The sequence below is a fragment of the Penicillium expansum genome (assembly GCF_000769745.1).
Source record: "Penicillium expansum strain MD-8 chromosome Unknown contig224, whole genome shotgun sequence".
Lineage (NCBI taxonomy): Eukaryota > Fungi > Ascomycota > Eurotiomycetes > Eurotiales > Aspergillaceae > Penicillium > Penicillium expansum.
The window spans coordinates 436,158-450,636 of NW_015971275.1; the positions used below are offsets into that span (position 1 = coordinate 436,158).

A 14,479-nucleotide genomic window follows, 5' to 3' on the forward strand; every position below is an offset into this window, starting at 1 on the left:
TCCCATCATATCGAGTTAAGACGCCCCACTGATAATTCAATCATTCGGCATCCAAAATCGAGAGTTCCACCGAAAGCAAATCCCTGAACCCCGAAATTTCAATCAATCGCCATTTGAACAACTATATATATTGAGTCATTCAGAAATCAGGTTTCTATTTATTTAGTATTTATATTTTATTAAATAGCATAACATAGACTATTACCTCGTATGTTACAAAAAAATGCAGAGTTCAAAAATGGTCAGTTTTGGTGGGAAAATAGTAAGTGGGTCAAGACTTTCAAGCTTTTGAACCCCTATGGCAACTCTTTACTGGGTTTGTACTTGTACTTAAGTAGGTGAAAATTGTCACATAGCTTACTTAAGATCCATTTGGCAAAGCTTTGGTAGGGAAAATTGATTGTATTTAAAAATCTAGTTACAACATAGAAATAATGAGACTGATGCTGGTAGGTAAATCTAGAACAGGAAGCGTCCCGTCTTGACACTCTTGGTAGCGTCTGTGTTGTATGCCAATTCACGGACAAGGTTTAACAACATCAAGTCGCATCCATATGCCGCTTGGATCTCAAGAGCAACGGGAATCCTCTCTTCAACCAAGCTGATCTTGCTCGTATATCCAACCTCACCAACGGGAACTGCCAATTCAGGACTTCCGTTGAGAACTGAAAGCATGTTCCAGCTGAGGTATCCCTCTGGTGCAGCGGCAAAGCCACCCGCTGAGTCCTTCGTGGTAGCGTCTCGGTACCAAGGAACGCCACCATTTCCGTTGAATGGGAAGACAACAATCGTCTGTGAGCACGTCTCATCATCGGAGCCAAGGAAGTATTTTCTGTACCAAGATTGGAACTCTTCTCTTTGGTCCTTTCCAAGCTTGGCTTTGGCTTTGCTCTCTGGCTCGGTAGAGTTTGATCCTACTGTGTCGACAGACATGTAGGGGTAACTTCCAAACTTCTCATAGTAGTCTGCCTTAAAATCATTGGAAAATGTATAGGAGTTCTGAACATATGTGTAAGTCTGTTATTGAGAATAGTCTGGTTAGCTATTGTCTCCTATCGACCGTTTCAAATCGACACCCAGGTTGATACTGACATCTTTGAAGTAGTCTGCTATGCTGACGTTTCCGTGACCAGAAGTCTTGAGCCACAGTTTGTTGGTGTCGACAATAGTTCGGTTAACGCCCAGGAATGCTTCCAACTTCTGGACATATTCTTCGCCGGGAGCGGTATAGTTCTTCGCGATATTGACCCAGTACTCTTGTGGGTAGAGAATCTTAGTGGGGAACTTGGTGTAATTCTTCAATCCGGATCCGCGATACATGGCTGAGCCGAAAGTGTTGAAGGAGTCAACATCACGGGCAAAGTGTCCCGCGACATCGAACGGTCCGAATTTTGTGGCGGTGTTGTTTGTGCTGTTGATTGACGAGCGGATGCCGAAGACACCATTCAGTGCGGACGGGAAACGCATAGCTGCACTTTTAGCCCGAGAGCTCATGGAGCCGATCAATTAGATGAAACTTACAACCACCAGTATCTTCACCAATTGTGTTATCCAACCAGTCATATGCAGCCATCGAGGAGCCAGATCCTGCTGAAGAAGCACCAGGAACTTGATACGTATCCGCTCGGACATTCTAGCACATGGTTAGTACCTTTCATTCTGGTGGGGAGGGGGGATCTCTCATACGACTGGGAGTTCATAATCAGCCCATTCAGAGGCTGTAAATAGAGCGCCCGCGAACAAGGACAGCTTTGTCTTGCCGACAATAATGGCACCTTGGTCAATCAGATTCTGGATGACTCCAGAGGTCTGGTTGGCTGGGGGGTATGTCTTTGCGTAAGCTCGACTGCCGTAAGTCGTGATGAGACCATTAATGTCATATTCATCTTTGACTCCCACACGGTACCCAGCGAGAGGCTTTTCGGCGGTAGGCGTGTAGAAAAGTCTGGATGGGACAGCCACTGAGATCACTCCCAACTGGTTTCCACTGTTGGCTGCAAGAGGCTCATAGATGTCCGAACTCTCGTCCGATGGAACTGAAGCAAGGACAAAAGAGTTGCTGAAGTCGTCATAGAGGCGCCAGGCACGGTGAAGTCCGTAGCGTGTAGCAAAGTACGGACCGTCAGGCAGCGCATCATGAGAAGAGGAATGAGAAAATTTAACAAGGTGTGGTTTCAGATTGTGAACGAGATCCCGAGCATCACTTGCAAGAGTAACTCCCTCAGGACCTTGAAAGTAAAAGGCTATCGATGTCTTGTTAGCCACAGCATATCGCTCAACAATAACGCCAATTTACCTGATAAGAAGTCCTCTGAATAGACATCGTCTTTTGCTTTAAAGTCAGCGATGGTCTCATTGAGCCATGCAGCCGAGATTGATTTCTTAGTCGAAGTCACCACCGTGATAGGGAGCGGCTCTTTGACATCGAAAGGTTTGTCCACCTGATTCTTCTCTCAGCCATCGTGTTCGGAAATGGTAAGAATACACACATACCTCGACTTTGTCTGGGACATAGTAGGCTATGTCTCTAATTCGAACCACCGAGGAGGCGATGACATGCACGGGCAAGGCCGCGGCAGCCGCCAGGAGAAGGCTTCGACCCAGCATTCTATTGCGAGTAACGAAGCACAAAAATGATGAGATTGTCGACAGGAAAGTGGTCGAAACTAATCTTTCCTTCTACTCTGGGGTCTACTCTGGGGCAGAAGGGTTCTTATTGAGTTTGAATCCCTCCGGATTAGGTTCACTTAATATCATTACCTATCAGTGCTCGGATGATTCTTGCATTCTCGTGTTCTCAGATCAACGACGGACAAATTAGATAAGGGATAACGCGGGAACAATTGGGGAAGATTAGGTACATATGTGGGAAGATACACGACAATCAAAGGTGGGAACCAATTATTTTTAGGTAATGAAATGCATGAATGGAAGAAGTTAGAACTTCCAAGGTCCTATGTGAGCTTTGGTGCCTGCGTCGTGGGGGAAGCTTATCTGCAGTTACGGGTAGTTCCCGAGCCGATATTGGGAAATTGCCGGACTCGGCCCGTTCGGGCAGTGCTCGCCCTAAGACCTTTTTGTCGAAAGCTATGTTACAATACATGACTAGGAACCTGAGTATTCAATACCTCGGAAAATACATAGACTGCTATTAGTCTGCGCCAAAACCCGAGAATGGGTAAGAGGTAGACTGCGACATCCGCCTGTCCATAGCACGCACCTAGGAGGTGCCCATCGCCCGTCCACGGTGGGCGGTGGGCTATTTGGATTTTCGAGTGCCCGTCCATAACGCCCCCCGTTATACAAAGCTATCTTAAATATATATAGAAATAAGTTATATAGTAAATTATACTCTATATATTTATACATATCTTATCAAAAATCCAGAATTCTTAGTATAAGTATATAAATTATATAAATATAGTTGAAATATTTTGAAATATGCCAATAAAATCACGTGTTAAGCTAATTTTGCTTACTAAAAAGGTCCGTGGGCCCTCGCAGTCTAGTAAGAAGTTCCGACCCACAACCCGAACCCGTAAACCCGATGGGTAGACTCGACTAACCCGTAACCCAACCCAAAACCCGTATAGGTAACCCGCGGCTACATGATTTTCCTAATAGAGATAGGCCAAGCTATATGAAGCTACTTACCTATCCTAATAAAATACAGTATTCTATAGTTATTTCAGTTTATAATATTAAGATATGGTATAAGCTAGAAAATACTTATAAAGTTATAAAAATATATTTTAGTAATGTATATTTTAGTAGGATATCTACTATATAAAAAGTAAATACCAGCTACCCGTAAGCGACCACCGAGCGGTGGAGGCGCAGACGGGTAATGTTTGTTAAGCGAAGCGGGAGCAAATAGAGTCTATATATAATTTGGACTAAGAAAGGGGTAAGCAGCTAGGCAGGCAGCTGGATTAGCAGCTGGATTAACAGCTAGGCGAGCAGCTAGCACATACTTGGACTTCCACAAAGCCCACAAATGGGCCAAGACCCCGGGCCCAAAGCCCAACCAGCAGTGGGCTATAGGCCCGACCTTCAAAGCCTAACCTAACCGATGGCCTGTTGATAGGGGCCTTGTAGGCCCCCATTATGACCTGTTGAGGGGGGTTTAGTGCTTATAAACCGGCCTTTTGTAATCGCTGTATTCTGACCTCTACTGATTGTATAAACTTTAAACTTGGAGTATAGAATTATAATAGCTATATAAGTTTGAAGTTCAAACCAGGGGGTTACAAATATCCGCTCAAAACGCCATCGACATTGTCGTCTTTGCCGCCTAGCCGTGGTTGATCCTCGGTTGAGCCGCGGTCGCCCGGATTCTCCGGGTTGCTGAGATACCTATACCTACGCCAAGCGGATATTCAAACACCCTATGACCCGCCAGATCCATACGAAATATTCATCTTAATGAATATAAGGGTCGAACCCCTTGCACTTCTGCCACCTCCCTTTTCTCACTTCGCTGAGTCCGAGTCCGAGTCCGAGTCCGCGGAGACCGTCGTCATTCGTCATTCGCGGATTACTTTGCGTGTCAACAAGGGGGGAAGCATTAGCGCCTCCAAGCTCATCTTGTAAATGGAACAGAAAACCAATATGGGTCCTGTCAACATGATGCAGGGATCTAGCACATGGCGCAAGAATACTCCGCATCGCGCAACCCAGCCCTGCATTTCCCGTAGCATAAATATAACCACCGCGCTCCCCCCTATATGTAAGACCTGAAGTGCTTTGCTAAGGCTTTAAGGGGGTAGCTAGGTGGTTTTCCTGACTTTTGAGAGGTTAAAAATGCTCGAAGCTCGGTTTGCCGTTGCTGCTAGCACGGGCGCTTTCGACTTCACGCCCGCCTTTGAGGACGCCGTTCTCTCCATCGTCCCTTCGGCCCTATTTCTGGTAGTGGCCTTACAGCGTCTCTTCTGGCTCGCGAGACAGCCTCGCAAGGTCGCCAAAAGCCACCGGCCAATCGTGAAAGTGGCACGTCATAACCTGGATCCATTGTGTCCGGAAGAAAAAAACAACTACTGACTGTTTCAGTAACTGCAGGGGCTGATCGGCGTCTACACAGCTCTACAACTTGCAGTCTTGGTATACTGGGCTTTGAATACAGGGAAGTGGCCTTTCCCTCAGTTGCGGACGTCGGCCGCTGTGCTCGCCTTCGTCGATGGATTTTTGCTCTTGTTCCTGTCCTATGCCGAGCACGCGCGCTCGGTGCGACCATCGACCATTATCAACGTTTATTTACTCTTTACCCTGCTCTTTGACTGCGTCGTCGCCAGAACCCTGTGGCTTGCCGACCACGACTCCACCATCTCAGGCCTCTTCACCTCAACTGTCGCGATCAAACTCTTTGTATTGACTTCAGAAACTTGGGAAAAAAGACCTATACTCCTGCCTGAGTACCAGCATCTCTCCCCAGAGACAACTAGTGGCATATTGGCCCGGGGTGTCTTCTGGTGGCTGAATTCATTGATGCGAACCGGGTTCGCTCGCTCCCTCACCGACCATGATCTGCTCCCCATCCACGACAGCCTAGCGGCACGAACACTACTCCCCAAAGCACGAAACTCATTTGGTTCATCAAATCAGTCCAACCGCCATTCCTTGGCTTTCTCCACGTTGTGGGCCACCAAGTATATATTTCTGGCTGGCGTGGCACCCCGACTTTCATTGGCAGCTTTCAAGTACACGCTGCCATTTCTTATCACCAGAACGACTTCCTGGACTGCCGATCCGTCGCAGTCGGATGCAATTGGATGGGGACTGACGGGCGCATGGCTGCTGGTCTTCCTTGGGCAAGCAATTTCGAACGGCTTTTATTACCAGATGACATATCGGTTCGTCACTTCGGTTCGCGGCAGTCTCTCCAGTTTGATATACACCAAGACGTTGGATCTCAGCAGTACTGCTCTCGATGAGTCCATGGCGGTATCGCTCATGTCCACGGACACCGAGAGTATCTGTCAAAGCGCCGCAACCTTGCACGAGCTTTGGGCCTCGCCAATCGAGTCTGCAGTCGCCATCTTTCTCCTGCACAAGCAGCTTGGCCTTGCCGCTCTGGCCCCGGTAGTTGTAGCAATCATTGCCACTACTGGTATGTTGCAGCTTGCCCAGTTCATTGGAATGGCCAAGAAGAGATGGATGAGGGGCATCCAAACGCGGGTCGATGTAACGGCTTCCGTCCTCGCATCCATGAAGGTTAGGAGCCAGCGCAAACGCCCGATAATACCTATTCTTAATGATAGGATACAACACTAATAGGTGCGCTGCAGGAAGTTAAAATGCTTGGTTTGTCAGATATTGTCGCAAACATGATCCAGAAACTCCGCATAACAGAGCTGGACTTGTCCAAGCAGTATCGCAGACTGTTAGCCATACAGACCTTTATTGGTAGGTACCTGAGTAATGGATCCTTGCTATGCCGCGTTTCCAACGTGTGGTCATGACAGTGCTGACCCCCTTGGCCGAACAGCAATGAACACGGCGACCATCGCCCCTTTGGCGACGTTTGTAACCTTTGTGGTTATTTCCAAGAGCACTGGTCAGCCCTTGAACACGGAATCTGCTTATACCTCGCTCTCGCTGATATACCTCTTGTCGGACCCCATGGTTGTCATGTTTCGTACAATCCCATTCGTCAGTGCCGCCCTCGCGTGTTTTTCTCGCATTCAAACCTACTTGTTGTCAGAAAGCTGTACCGATTACAGACTGCCCTTGGGCGAGCGGGATCATTATCCAAGCCAAGACAATGAGAAAGGAGACACACTTGTGGCGATATCAGGAGCCAGTTTTGGCTGGGTTCCCGGAAAGCCGGACATCCTCAACGACATCACCGTCAACATCCGTAGGTCTTGCTTCACCTTTGTCGTCGGACCCGTGGGCTCGGGCAAGAGCACTTTTATGCGAGCTATTCTGGGAGAAGTCCCGCTCCGAGCGGGTTCCATCCATGCCAATCCCGGCAACATTGCGTTTGTTGGTCAGGAGCCCTGGATCCAGAACCTGACGATACGTCAGAATATTTTAGGCAGTGCCAGCTACGATGCAGAATGGTACGGCAAAGTTGTCGACGCGTGTGGGCTGGAGCAGGATATCGGCGAACTTTCCGACGGAGATGCGACAAGGGCGGGCAGCGCGGGCTTTTCGTTGAGCGGCGGTCAAAAGCAGCGGCTCGCTTTAGCCCGAGCCGTCTACTCTAGGGAAAAGACAGTCTTATTGGATGATGTCTTTGCAGGGCAGGATGCGGGGACTGAGGAGCACGTCTTCCAGAATCTTTTTGCCGAGGCGGGTCTCTTCCGGCAGATGAGCATAACTGTGGTCTGTGTCACGAATGCCATCCATAGACTCGCTTATGCCGATCATGTAGTTGCTCTGGATGTCACTGGCCATATCGTGCACCAAGGCTCATTCGCCCAACTTCAATCCGATACAGACTATCTGCATGGGCTGGCAGTCGAGCAGAACGGCGCCATTGACGCGCGGGACACAGCTAAAGCATCGGTGCAGCATCGCCATGAGACTGTTCCCAAGAGCCAATCCGAACAAGATGCTGACCAGAACAGCGCTAACTCTGAATCGCCCGGACGAGTCCTCGGCGAGTTTGCCACATATGCATATTACTTTCGCTCCGTTCCTACATGGCACACCATACTGTTCGCTGCCCTCACCATTCTGTACGCAGGAGGATTTCGGATGACGGCACTCGTACTCAGTTTCTGGACGGGCACTGCGCAAGAAACTGGCCAAGCCACCAATAACTATTACCTCGGGCTTTTCGGAATGCTCACCGGTCTCGCCGTCTTGGGCATCACAGGAGCCGCCTATTTCTTCCTGGTCGTCATGGTGGCTTTGAGCTCCAAGGTTCTTCACGGTCGGCTTCTACATTCCGTCATGAATGCCCCTGTAGCCTTCTTCTCGCGCACCGACGTCGGAGTCACCACGAATCGCTTCAGCCAGGACATGGCAGTCGTCGACACCGAGCTGCCCTTCGCCCTTGTGGATTTCTGCGTCAACTTTACCCTCATCGTCATGTCGGTCATCCTGATGTGCGTCTTTTCTGGGTATTTTGCAGCAACGCTTGTGCCCTTCGTCGCTTTCTGCTGGTGTAAGTTTTGACAGCCCGCCACCGAACTCTTTAATGAGACCCAAGAAGCCATGGCACTGACCCCCAAGCTAATATTACTATGGACCAACAGTGCTACAAAAGTTCTACGTGCGGACGTCTCGGCAGATCCGACTGTTTGATCTCGAAGCCAAATCTCCTCTCTTCACGCAGTTTCTCGACCTCCTCCAGGGCCTGTCCACGGTACGGGCGTTTGCGTGGGGGCCGCGCTTCATCGAGCAGTACCTAGACCTTCTCGACGCCTCGCAAAAGCCATTTTACCTGCTCTTCTGCATCCAGCGCTGGCTGGGCCTCGTGCTTGACCTGATGACAGCCGTGCTCGTGACCGTCATGATGGTTCTAGTCGTGAAGTTGCGGGCGCAGCTATCGCCGCAGTACGTGGCCCTGGCCTTCGTGCAGATCATGTCGTTCGGCCAGTCACTGGCCCACGTCATCCAGGACTGGACGCAGCTTGAGACGTCATTTGGCGCCGTTGCGCGCGTCAAGACATTCTGCACCGACACCGAGTCGGAGAACCGATCCGATGAAACGGGTACCGTGCCCGAGAACTGGCCAACACACGGCCGCGTCACCATCAAGGATCTGGTGGCCTCGTACGATGCTGGCGGTGGCGGCGAGCCTGTTCTGCGCGGCGTGAGTCTCGACATCCCCGCCGGTACCAAGGTCGGCATTTGTGGCCGCAGCGGGAGCGGCAAGAGCTCGCTCCTAGGCTGCATCCTGCGCCTCCTTGAAGTCAGCCCCGGCTCGCACATCACTATCGACGGCATCGACATCACGAAGTTGCCACGGCAGGCTGTACGCGCTGCAGTAGCCGTTGTGCCGCAGCACCCTTTCTTCCTGAAACATACGAGCCTCCGCGACAACCTTGTCGTCCTTCGCCGACAGCAGCACCGGCAGGAGCACGAACAGCAGGAGCAGCAGCAATTCGACGACGGCAAGATCCTCCACGTCCTAGGTCAGCTCAAAATGGATGATCTCGTAGATCGGCTAGGCGGCCTAGACAGCCCACTGGACGCCGAACGGCTCTCGCAGGGCCAGCGCCAGCTCTTGTGCATCGCCCGGGCCATGCTAGCGGGCAAACGTATCATTCTAATCGACGAGGCGAGCAGCAACGTCGACGAGCGGTCCGAGCAGCTCATTAGGGATGTCATGCGCGAGCAATTTGCCAACTGCACTGTCATTGCCGTTGCGCATCGCCTCGGTGCCGTCGTCGACTTCGATCGTGTTGCTGTCATGGGCGGTGGTCGGCTCCTGGAATGGGGTAATCCTCGTGCTCTCCTGAAGCGAGATAGCAAGTTTAAGAGGCTTTGGGATCTTGGGGCGAATTAGAATAGCGGTTAGATCTATAGCTCTCTTGTGCCCGGCCTTGTTTAAACTCAGGGCTAAGATCCACATAGCATCGGCGGCAAATTTATAGCATGCTGCAACAACTACTAACCTCGCGCCAGGTATATATATGAACATAGTTTTATGACCGCGTATATAACTACCGCTAGTAGGCATGCCGCAGACAATCATGGGGGTCTTGTGGTTTGTAATTTCTCAGTACTTATAGTTATGAGATGGTTTTGTTACAAACAATAGGTATACGTGCGTTGTTATTACTAAAACTATCTTACTACGCTATTATAATATATAAGAAGTGAAAATTGATATTTTAGAATAATATGTTTTACCTCGAAACCGTTGTATGTTGCTAACATGTTTTAAAAATACATTGAAGGTTTCAATATGTAAAACGGTTTCGAGGGAAAGATAAATAACTACTAGTTACTTAAAAAACGTACCAATTTATGGTAAAAGATTATTCTACTGTAAAGAATACTAGCTTTCAAGCTAGTTCCTGTTAGTTAGACAAGCTTATAGTGGAGATAGTGAAGCAATATACAACATATAGTATTCTTCATATAGAGACCTGCCGCATCATACAGCGTTTACACCAAGTATTTCTACAATTTCGGTGAGGTCTTTAAAACCTATGGCTAAGATGAATTTAACTCAATCTGACTAATCTGAATATGCGCTTTTATATGGTATAAACCCATTTGATGGGCCGGTTAACGAAATTGATGTGGGGTCTAATGTGCTAAGACATGTGTGTCTTAGTTCCTAACTAACGACGCCATGTTTCATGTACTTATGCTTTCCGTAAATGCGGATACTTCCTCTTATAGCTTCCTGTCCATGAGTGGTAATACCTCTCCTGTATGACTCCGCGAAATCAAATTGCTTAAACATCAATGACATGACAACGTTGTGCGTTGAAGAATAACATGGCAGTAGCATCGCACCAACATGATAATAGCTTATCAACTTAAGTCACGTCTTTATTTCACCCCTGGAAGACGTGAGTTTACGACGCTTATAACTTCCTGGCTGAACGCCTGATCGACACGGCGCGATATTATTGGTTGGCTCGAGCAGTCATCCCGTCTCGGTCCCTGCCCAGATGGTACTATGCAGCGTTGATCCGTGCTTCATTCAATCGACCTAGGGCTCTATAAGTCTTTAGAGGTCCGTAAATTGCCCCCTTATAGTGGGCTGTGTGGAGATGGGTCTTAGGCATCCCATCTGAAGCAAGCGAAGTCCTATGATGGGCCTCAGGCGTCCTAAAATAGGCCGAGTGATGGGAAATCTTGGGCATCTCAGCTGTAGCGGGCTCTGGAAGGGGAAGTGATAGTCTCAAAAGCCTTCCTATGCATAGGTAGGATGATGATTCACTTGGCTGGCCTGAAATGGCGGAGGCTTTGTTGAATCAAGTAACTATAAAATCTGTATTGTCCGTCGAGCAAAACTCCAACAGTCCATTGACTTTCAACCATCATAAACCATTGCTGAAACACTTCCAAGATGCGCTTCGTTCCCCAAATGTCGCTAGTCCTGCCAATGGCAATACACGGCATCTTGACCATCCCAGGGGTAACGGCACACTGCTCGGATGGACTTGTGAACGTTGTCTTTAACTCGAATTACAGCCCATCTCAATTCTCTCAGATGCCTGGCGCTTCTAATTGGCTCACGTTTTGTTTTGGAACTCAGCCTAAGCAAATCCCAATGTTAGGCAACAACAAGGACGCTGTTGATAAGGCCATCGCAGTAGTCAATGGCCCAAATCCACCGGACTACTTGCTCACATTCAACGAGCCCGACAATGATTACAAGACGGGCAAAGTGATCTTGAATCCCAAAGATGCCGCTGATCTTATCAAACCATTGTTGAAGTCACCTGGAAACCATACAGAATTCATCGCACCCGTGCCGGCCCACCAAATGAGCACCTGACTCACTGATTTCCACAACGAATGCAACTGCCGAGACTTTTTCACTGCACACAACGTCCATATCTATCGACCGACCTTCGAGGAAGCCAAAGCCGAAATAGATGCCTTCCGCGAGAAGTATAACGATAAGCCTTTGTGGATTACTGAGATTGCACCGGGTCAGTCTACGCCACGTTGTTTGAAGACGATTCCCTGGGACAAGTCGATCAAGTTCATGCAAGACATCTACGCCTGGGGACAATCAACTGAATGGATTCACAAGATACTTTGGAACTCTGGTAATCAGATCAACTGCAATGATACCAATGTGGCTGCCTCGCATCTACTTGACTACAAGGATAAGCCGACGCCCTTACTGGATCCTTTCAATCACTTGACTTGCTAGACTGGTGAACTATTTCTTCACATCTTGAATTCCGTTTCGGATTTTTGTTTTTCTCACGAGCAAAGGAGCGACTTTCGTTTAACAATGTCCCTAGTATATATAGTCTGAAAGGTGCAAAAGGAGGTTTAATACATTATTTTTGTAGTAGCTTGATTAGGCCAAGAGTTTTATTCCCAGCTTCTTTGCGAATGTGATACTGACACGATAGGCCGAGGTAGTTATTGGTCTAAATGGTTGAACCAACAATAGGTATATGTACACAATCCAGTATAATATCAACAAAGGAATTCAAAAAAACTCTAGATTCCACCAATTTCAAAGCTTCGCTTTCCCATTCTTCTCAAACTCCTGTACAGAGCCCAACCCTCTTTCCCGAACAGCATGGTTCTTATCTTCAACTTTCTCGCGCCACTGCAAGTTTCCAGCATGATCATCCAATCCGCTCAAGACCCGAGAGTACATCTCCTCCTTCATGGTACCGTAGATACCCGTCGCAGCTTTAGTCTGAAGCTTGCGTGTCTGGATCAGCGCAAGCGCTTCCTCGGCTCCACCAACGGCATCAACGATACCGGCCTGGAGGGCGTTACGTCCACCAAAGCGATGAGCTTCTAGAACCACACTGCGGAAAGTGACTGGCGTCAGCTTCTCGCGGAAGATAGCCATCATGGGCGTCTGAAGCGGGACGCCGAATTCTAGCTCGTTGACACAGAGGAAACCACGGTCTGGGTTCATAATTCGGTAGTCGTGGTACATGGCCAACATGAAGCCGCCAGCAAAAGCGTGTCCGTTTAGTAGACACACGGTTGGCATGGGGTATCTAGATAGGCTTTAGTATTTCTTTCTTTGTTTCTTTCTTTGTTTTGTTTTGTTTTTGGAAATATGCATGACTGGACTGTATCCTCAAATGAGGATTTGAGACAAAAACGTACGTCAAAAGTCGTCGGAACAATCGCCACAGCCAGTTCTCAAGGAACCCTTCGGTTTTCCCGACAAGATCGAGATCAAGCCCATTGCTGTAGAACTTGACAATTCCACTAGTAGTCACTACGACACCCTTGGGGTAACGGTGCTCGATAATATCGAGAGCGAGCAGCAGGGCATCAATGAAAATGGGTGTCAGTCGGTTGTCCGGGGGTGAACTAAAGGTGAGCACGTAGATGGTCTCATGCTCTTTCGCTGCGCTAGGGTTTGTGCAGATGATTGAGCCTCCGGTAGAGCTGATCGGTACGGTGAAAAGAGTCGTCATGATGGGAATGTTTGGAGTAAGAAAGTTGTTGAGGAGACACGATGCCTTATCCAAATATGATCGGCTATTTGAATACTAATCAGACCTCGGCGCCATCACATGCTGGCCGTAATGATGTCATCACGTGACGACCAAAGCCATCCAAATTGGTTCGTAAGGAAAAGCATTGCTCGTGATATTCATTATTTCGGGAGATCCTCTATTTTAAGTGCTACTAGAGACAATGTATTGGTGTCCAAGCTTCCCTTGGGGGAGATGGCTGCCAACTGGCATATTAGATTAAGCATTGGCTAAATATATAATTAGACTAGGTAGCATGATTCACAAGTACAGATGCAATCGGAAACTTTCAATAAAGCAAAAGTAAGGCAATAATTTTTAATCTCATAAAACGCATTTTGCACATTGTGATTGACAATTATTATATCATCACTATGAGAGTCGGCATATTCAAGTTCCACTTTAGCCTGTGCGAGGCTCTTCTGAATATCCTCTTCACTACTGCGGGGGATAGTTTTGTTATAGTGGATCCTAAGAATCGGGGTTGAAGGAACATAGAGGATCAAGAGTATTATGGAAAAAGTTACACTAATCTTTTGTCAGGTACTTGTAGAGATATGATACATGGATACTGTTATAATAGAGATGTTCTACGGATTTCCGTGCTCCATGGGGTTGTAACATTTCCATTTTGGTGCCCAACGCCTTGCCGCTTTTTGCTGTGTAAAATTAAGCACGGCCGGGCCCCGGGGTCTCGAGGGGCTGATGGATAGATCATCACCTCTCCCCAACGAGTCCAGTCGCTGCATTAGGCATTCCCTACAGGGTCCGGGTACCACCGGAAACCCAAAGCTCAAATAGATCGAATCCCCAGATATTGTCGGATGATCCTTTTCTCAGATATATTATTTTTACTAGAACATCAATATGGCTGAAATCCCAGAGAACCGACCTGTAAGATTCACAATTACCCACTACCGTCAGCAACGACACTCGCATGAGGCATTCATGAAGTGGATGGTCGAGGAGCACTTACCTCTCGCCATGCCCGTCTTCACCAAATACGGAGTCATTGAATACTCGCTCGTAAGTAGTTGTTATCGGGACTTTAAGTTGCAACTGTGACTGATTACTGATATATAGTTTGTCACACCTCCTCCTATGAATGACGCATTGAAACAGGAAATCGGACAGCTTCGACAGAGCTGGGATTTCGCTGACTTCGACTGTTTCATCGAGTACACTCTTCCCGACGTGGAAACTATCAAGAAAATCATGGGGGATCCGGAGTGGTTGATCGCGGTCAAGGATCAGGAAGACTGGGTTCAGGTCTCCAAGGCTTTGGTTTCCCTGGGGTACTCTACCCCGTATGTGCTGAACGGGAAGCCTGTAAACTTGTCAAAGTGAATGGGCATATATGAGTAGAATCTGGGCAT

The 14,479-nt window shown here is 48.2% G+C and overlaps 5 protein-coding genes across 5 annotated transcripts; 3 read left to right on the top strand and 2 right to left on the bottom strand.

Annotated features, from left to right (window-relative positions):
• Positions 1-459: 459 nt before the first annotated feature.
• PEX2_067900 (Amidase) lies at positions 460-2,607 on the bottom strand (the record flags this gene model as incomplete). Its single annotated transcript, XM_016744061.1, has 6 exons — positions 460-1,017; positions 1,093-1,469; positions 1,522-1,633; positions 1,687-2,243; positions 2,297-2,441; positions 2,494-2,607. 6 exons carry the CDS (start codon positions 2,605-2,607, stop codon positions 460-462), a joined length of 1,863 nt encoding a protein of 620 aa, XP_016599774.1.
• Positions 2,608-4,803: 2,196 nt separating this feature from the next.
• On the top strand, positions 4,804-9,460 carry PEX2_067910 (ABC transporter, integral membrane type 1; the record flags this gene model as incomplete). The annotated part of the gene is made up of 5 exons (XM_016744062.1): positions 4,804-4,980; positions 5,059-6,210; positions 6,258-6,402; positions 6,485-8,113; positions 8,205-9,460. 5 exons carry the CDS (start codon positions 4,804-4,806, stop codon positions 9,458-9,460), a joined length of 4,359 nt encoding a protein of 1,452 aa, XP_016599775.1.
• Positions 9,461-10,981: 1,521 nt separating this feature from the next.
• Positions 10,982-11,413, top strand: PEX2_067920 (Glycoside hydrolase, superfamily; the record flags this gene model as incomplete). Its single annotated transcript, XM_016744063.1, has 1 exon — positions 10,982-11,413. The coding sequence occupies one exon, from the start codon at positions 10,982-10,984 to the stop codon at positions 11,411-11,413; it is 432 nt and encodes a 143-aa protein (XP_016599776.1).
• Positions 11,414-12,112: 699 nt separating this feature from the next.
• PEX2_067930 (enoyl-CoA hydratase/isomerase family protein) lies at positions 12,113-13,043 on the bottom strand (the record flags this gene model as incomplete). The annotated part of the gene is made up of 2 exons (XM_016744064.1): positions 12,113-12,614; positions 12,727-13,043. 2 exons carry the CDS (start codon positions 13,041-13,043, stop codon positions 12,113-12,115), a joined length of 819 nt encoding a protein of 272 aa, XP_016599777.1.
• Positions 13,044-13,970: 927 nt separating this feature from the next.
• PEX2_067940 (EthD domain-containing protein) lies at positions 13,971-14,450 on the top strand (the record flags this gene model as incomplete). The annotated part of the gene is made up of 2 exons (XM_016744065.1): positions 13,971-14,129; positions 14,187-14,450. The coding sequence occupies 2 exons, from the start codon at positions 13,971-13,973 to the stop codon at positions 14,448-14,450; spliced, it is 423 nt and encodes a 140-aa protein (XP_016599778.1).
• Between the last annotated feature and the right edge of the window lie 29 nt (positions 14,451-14,479).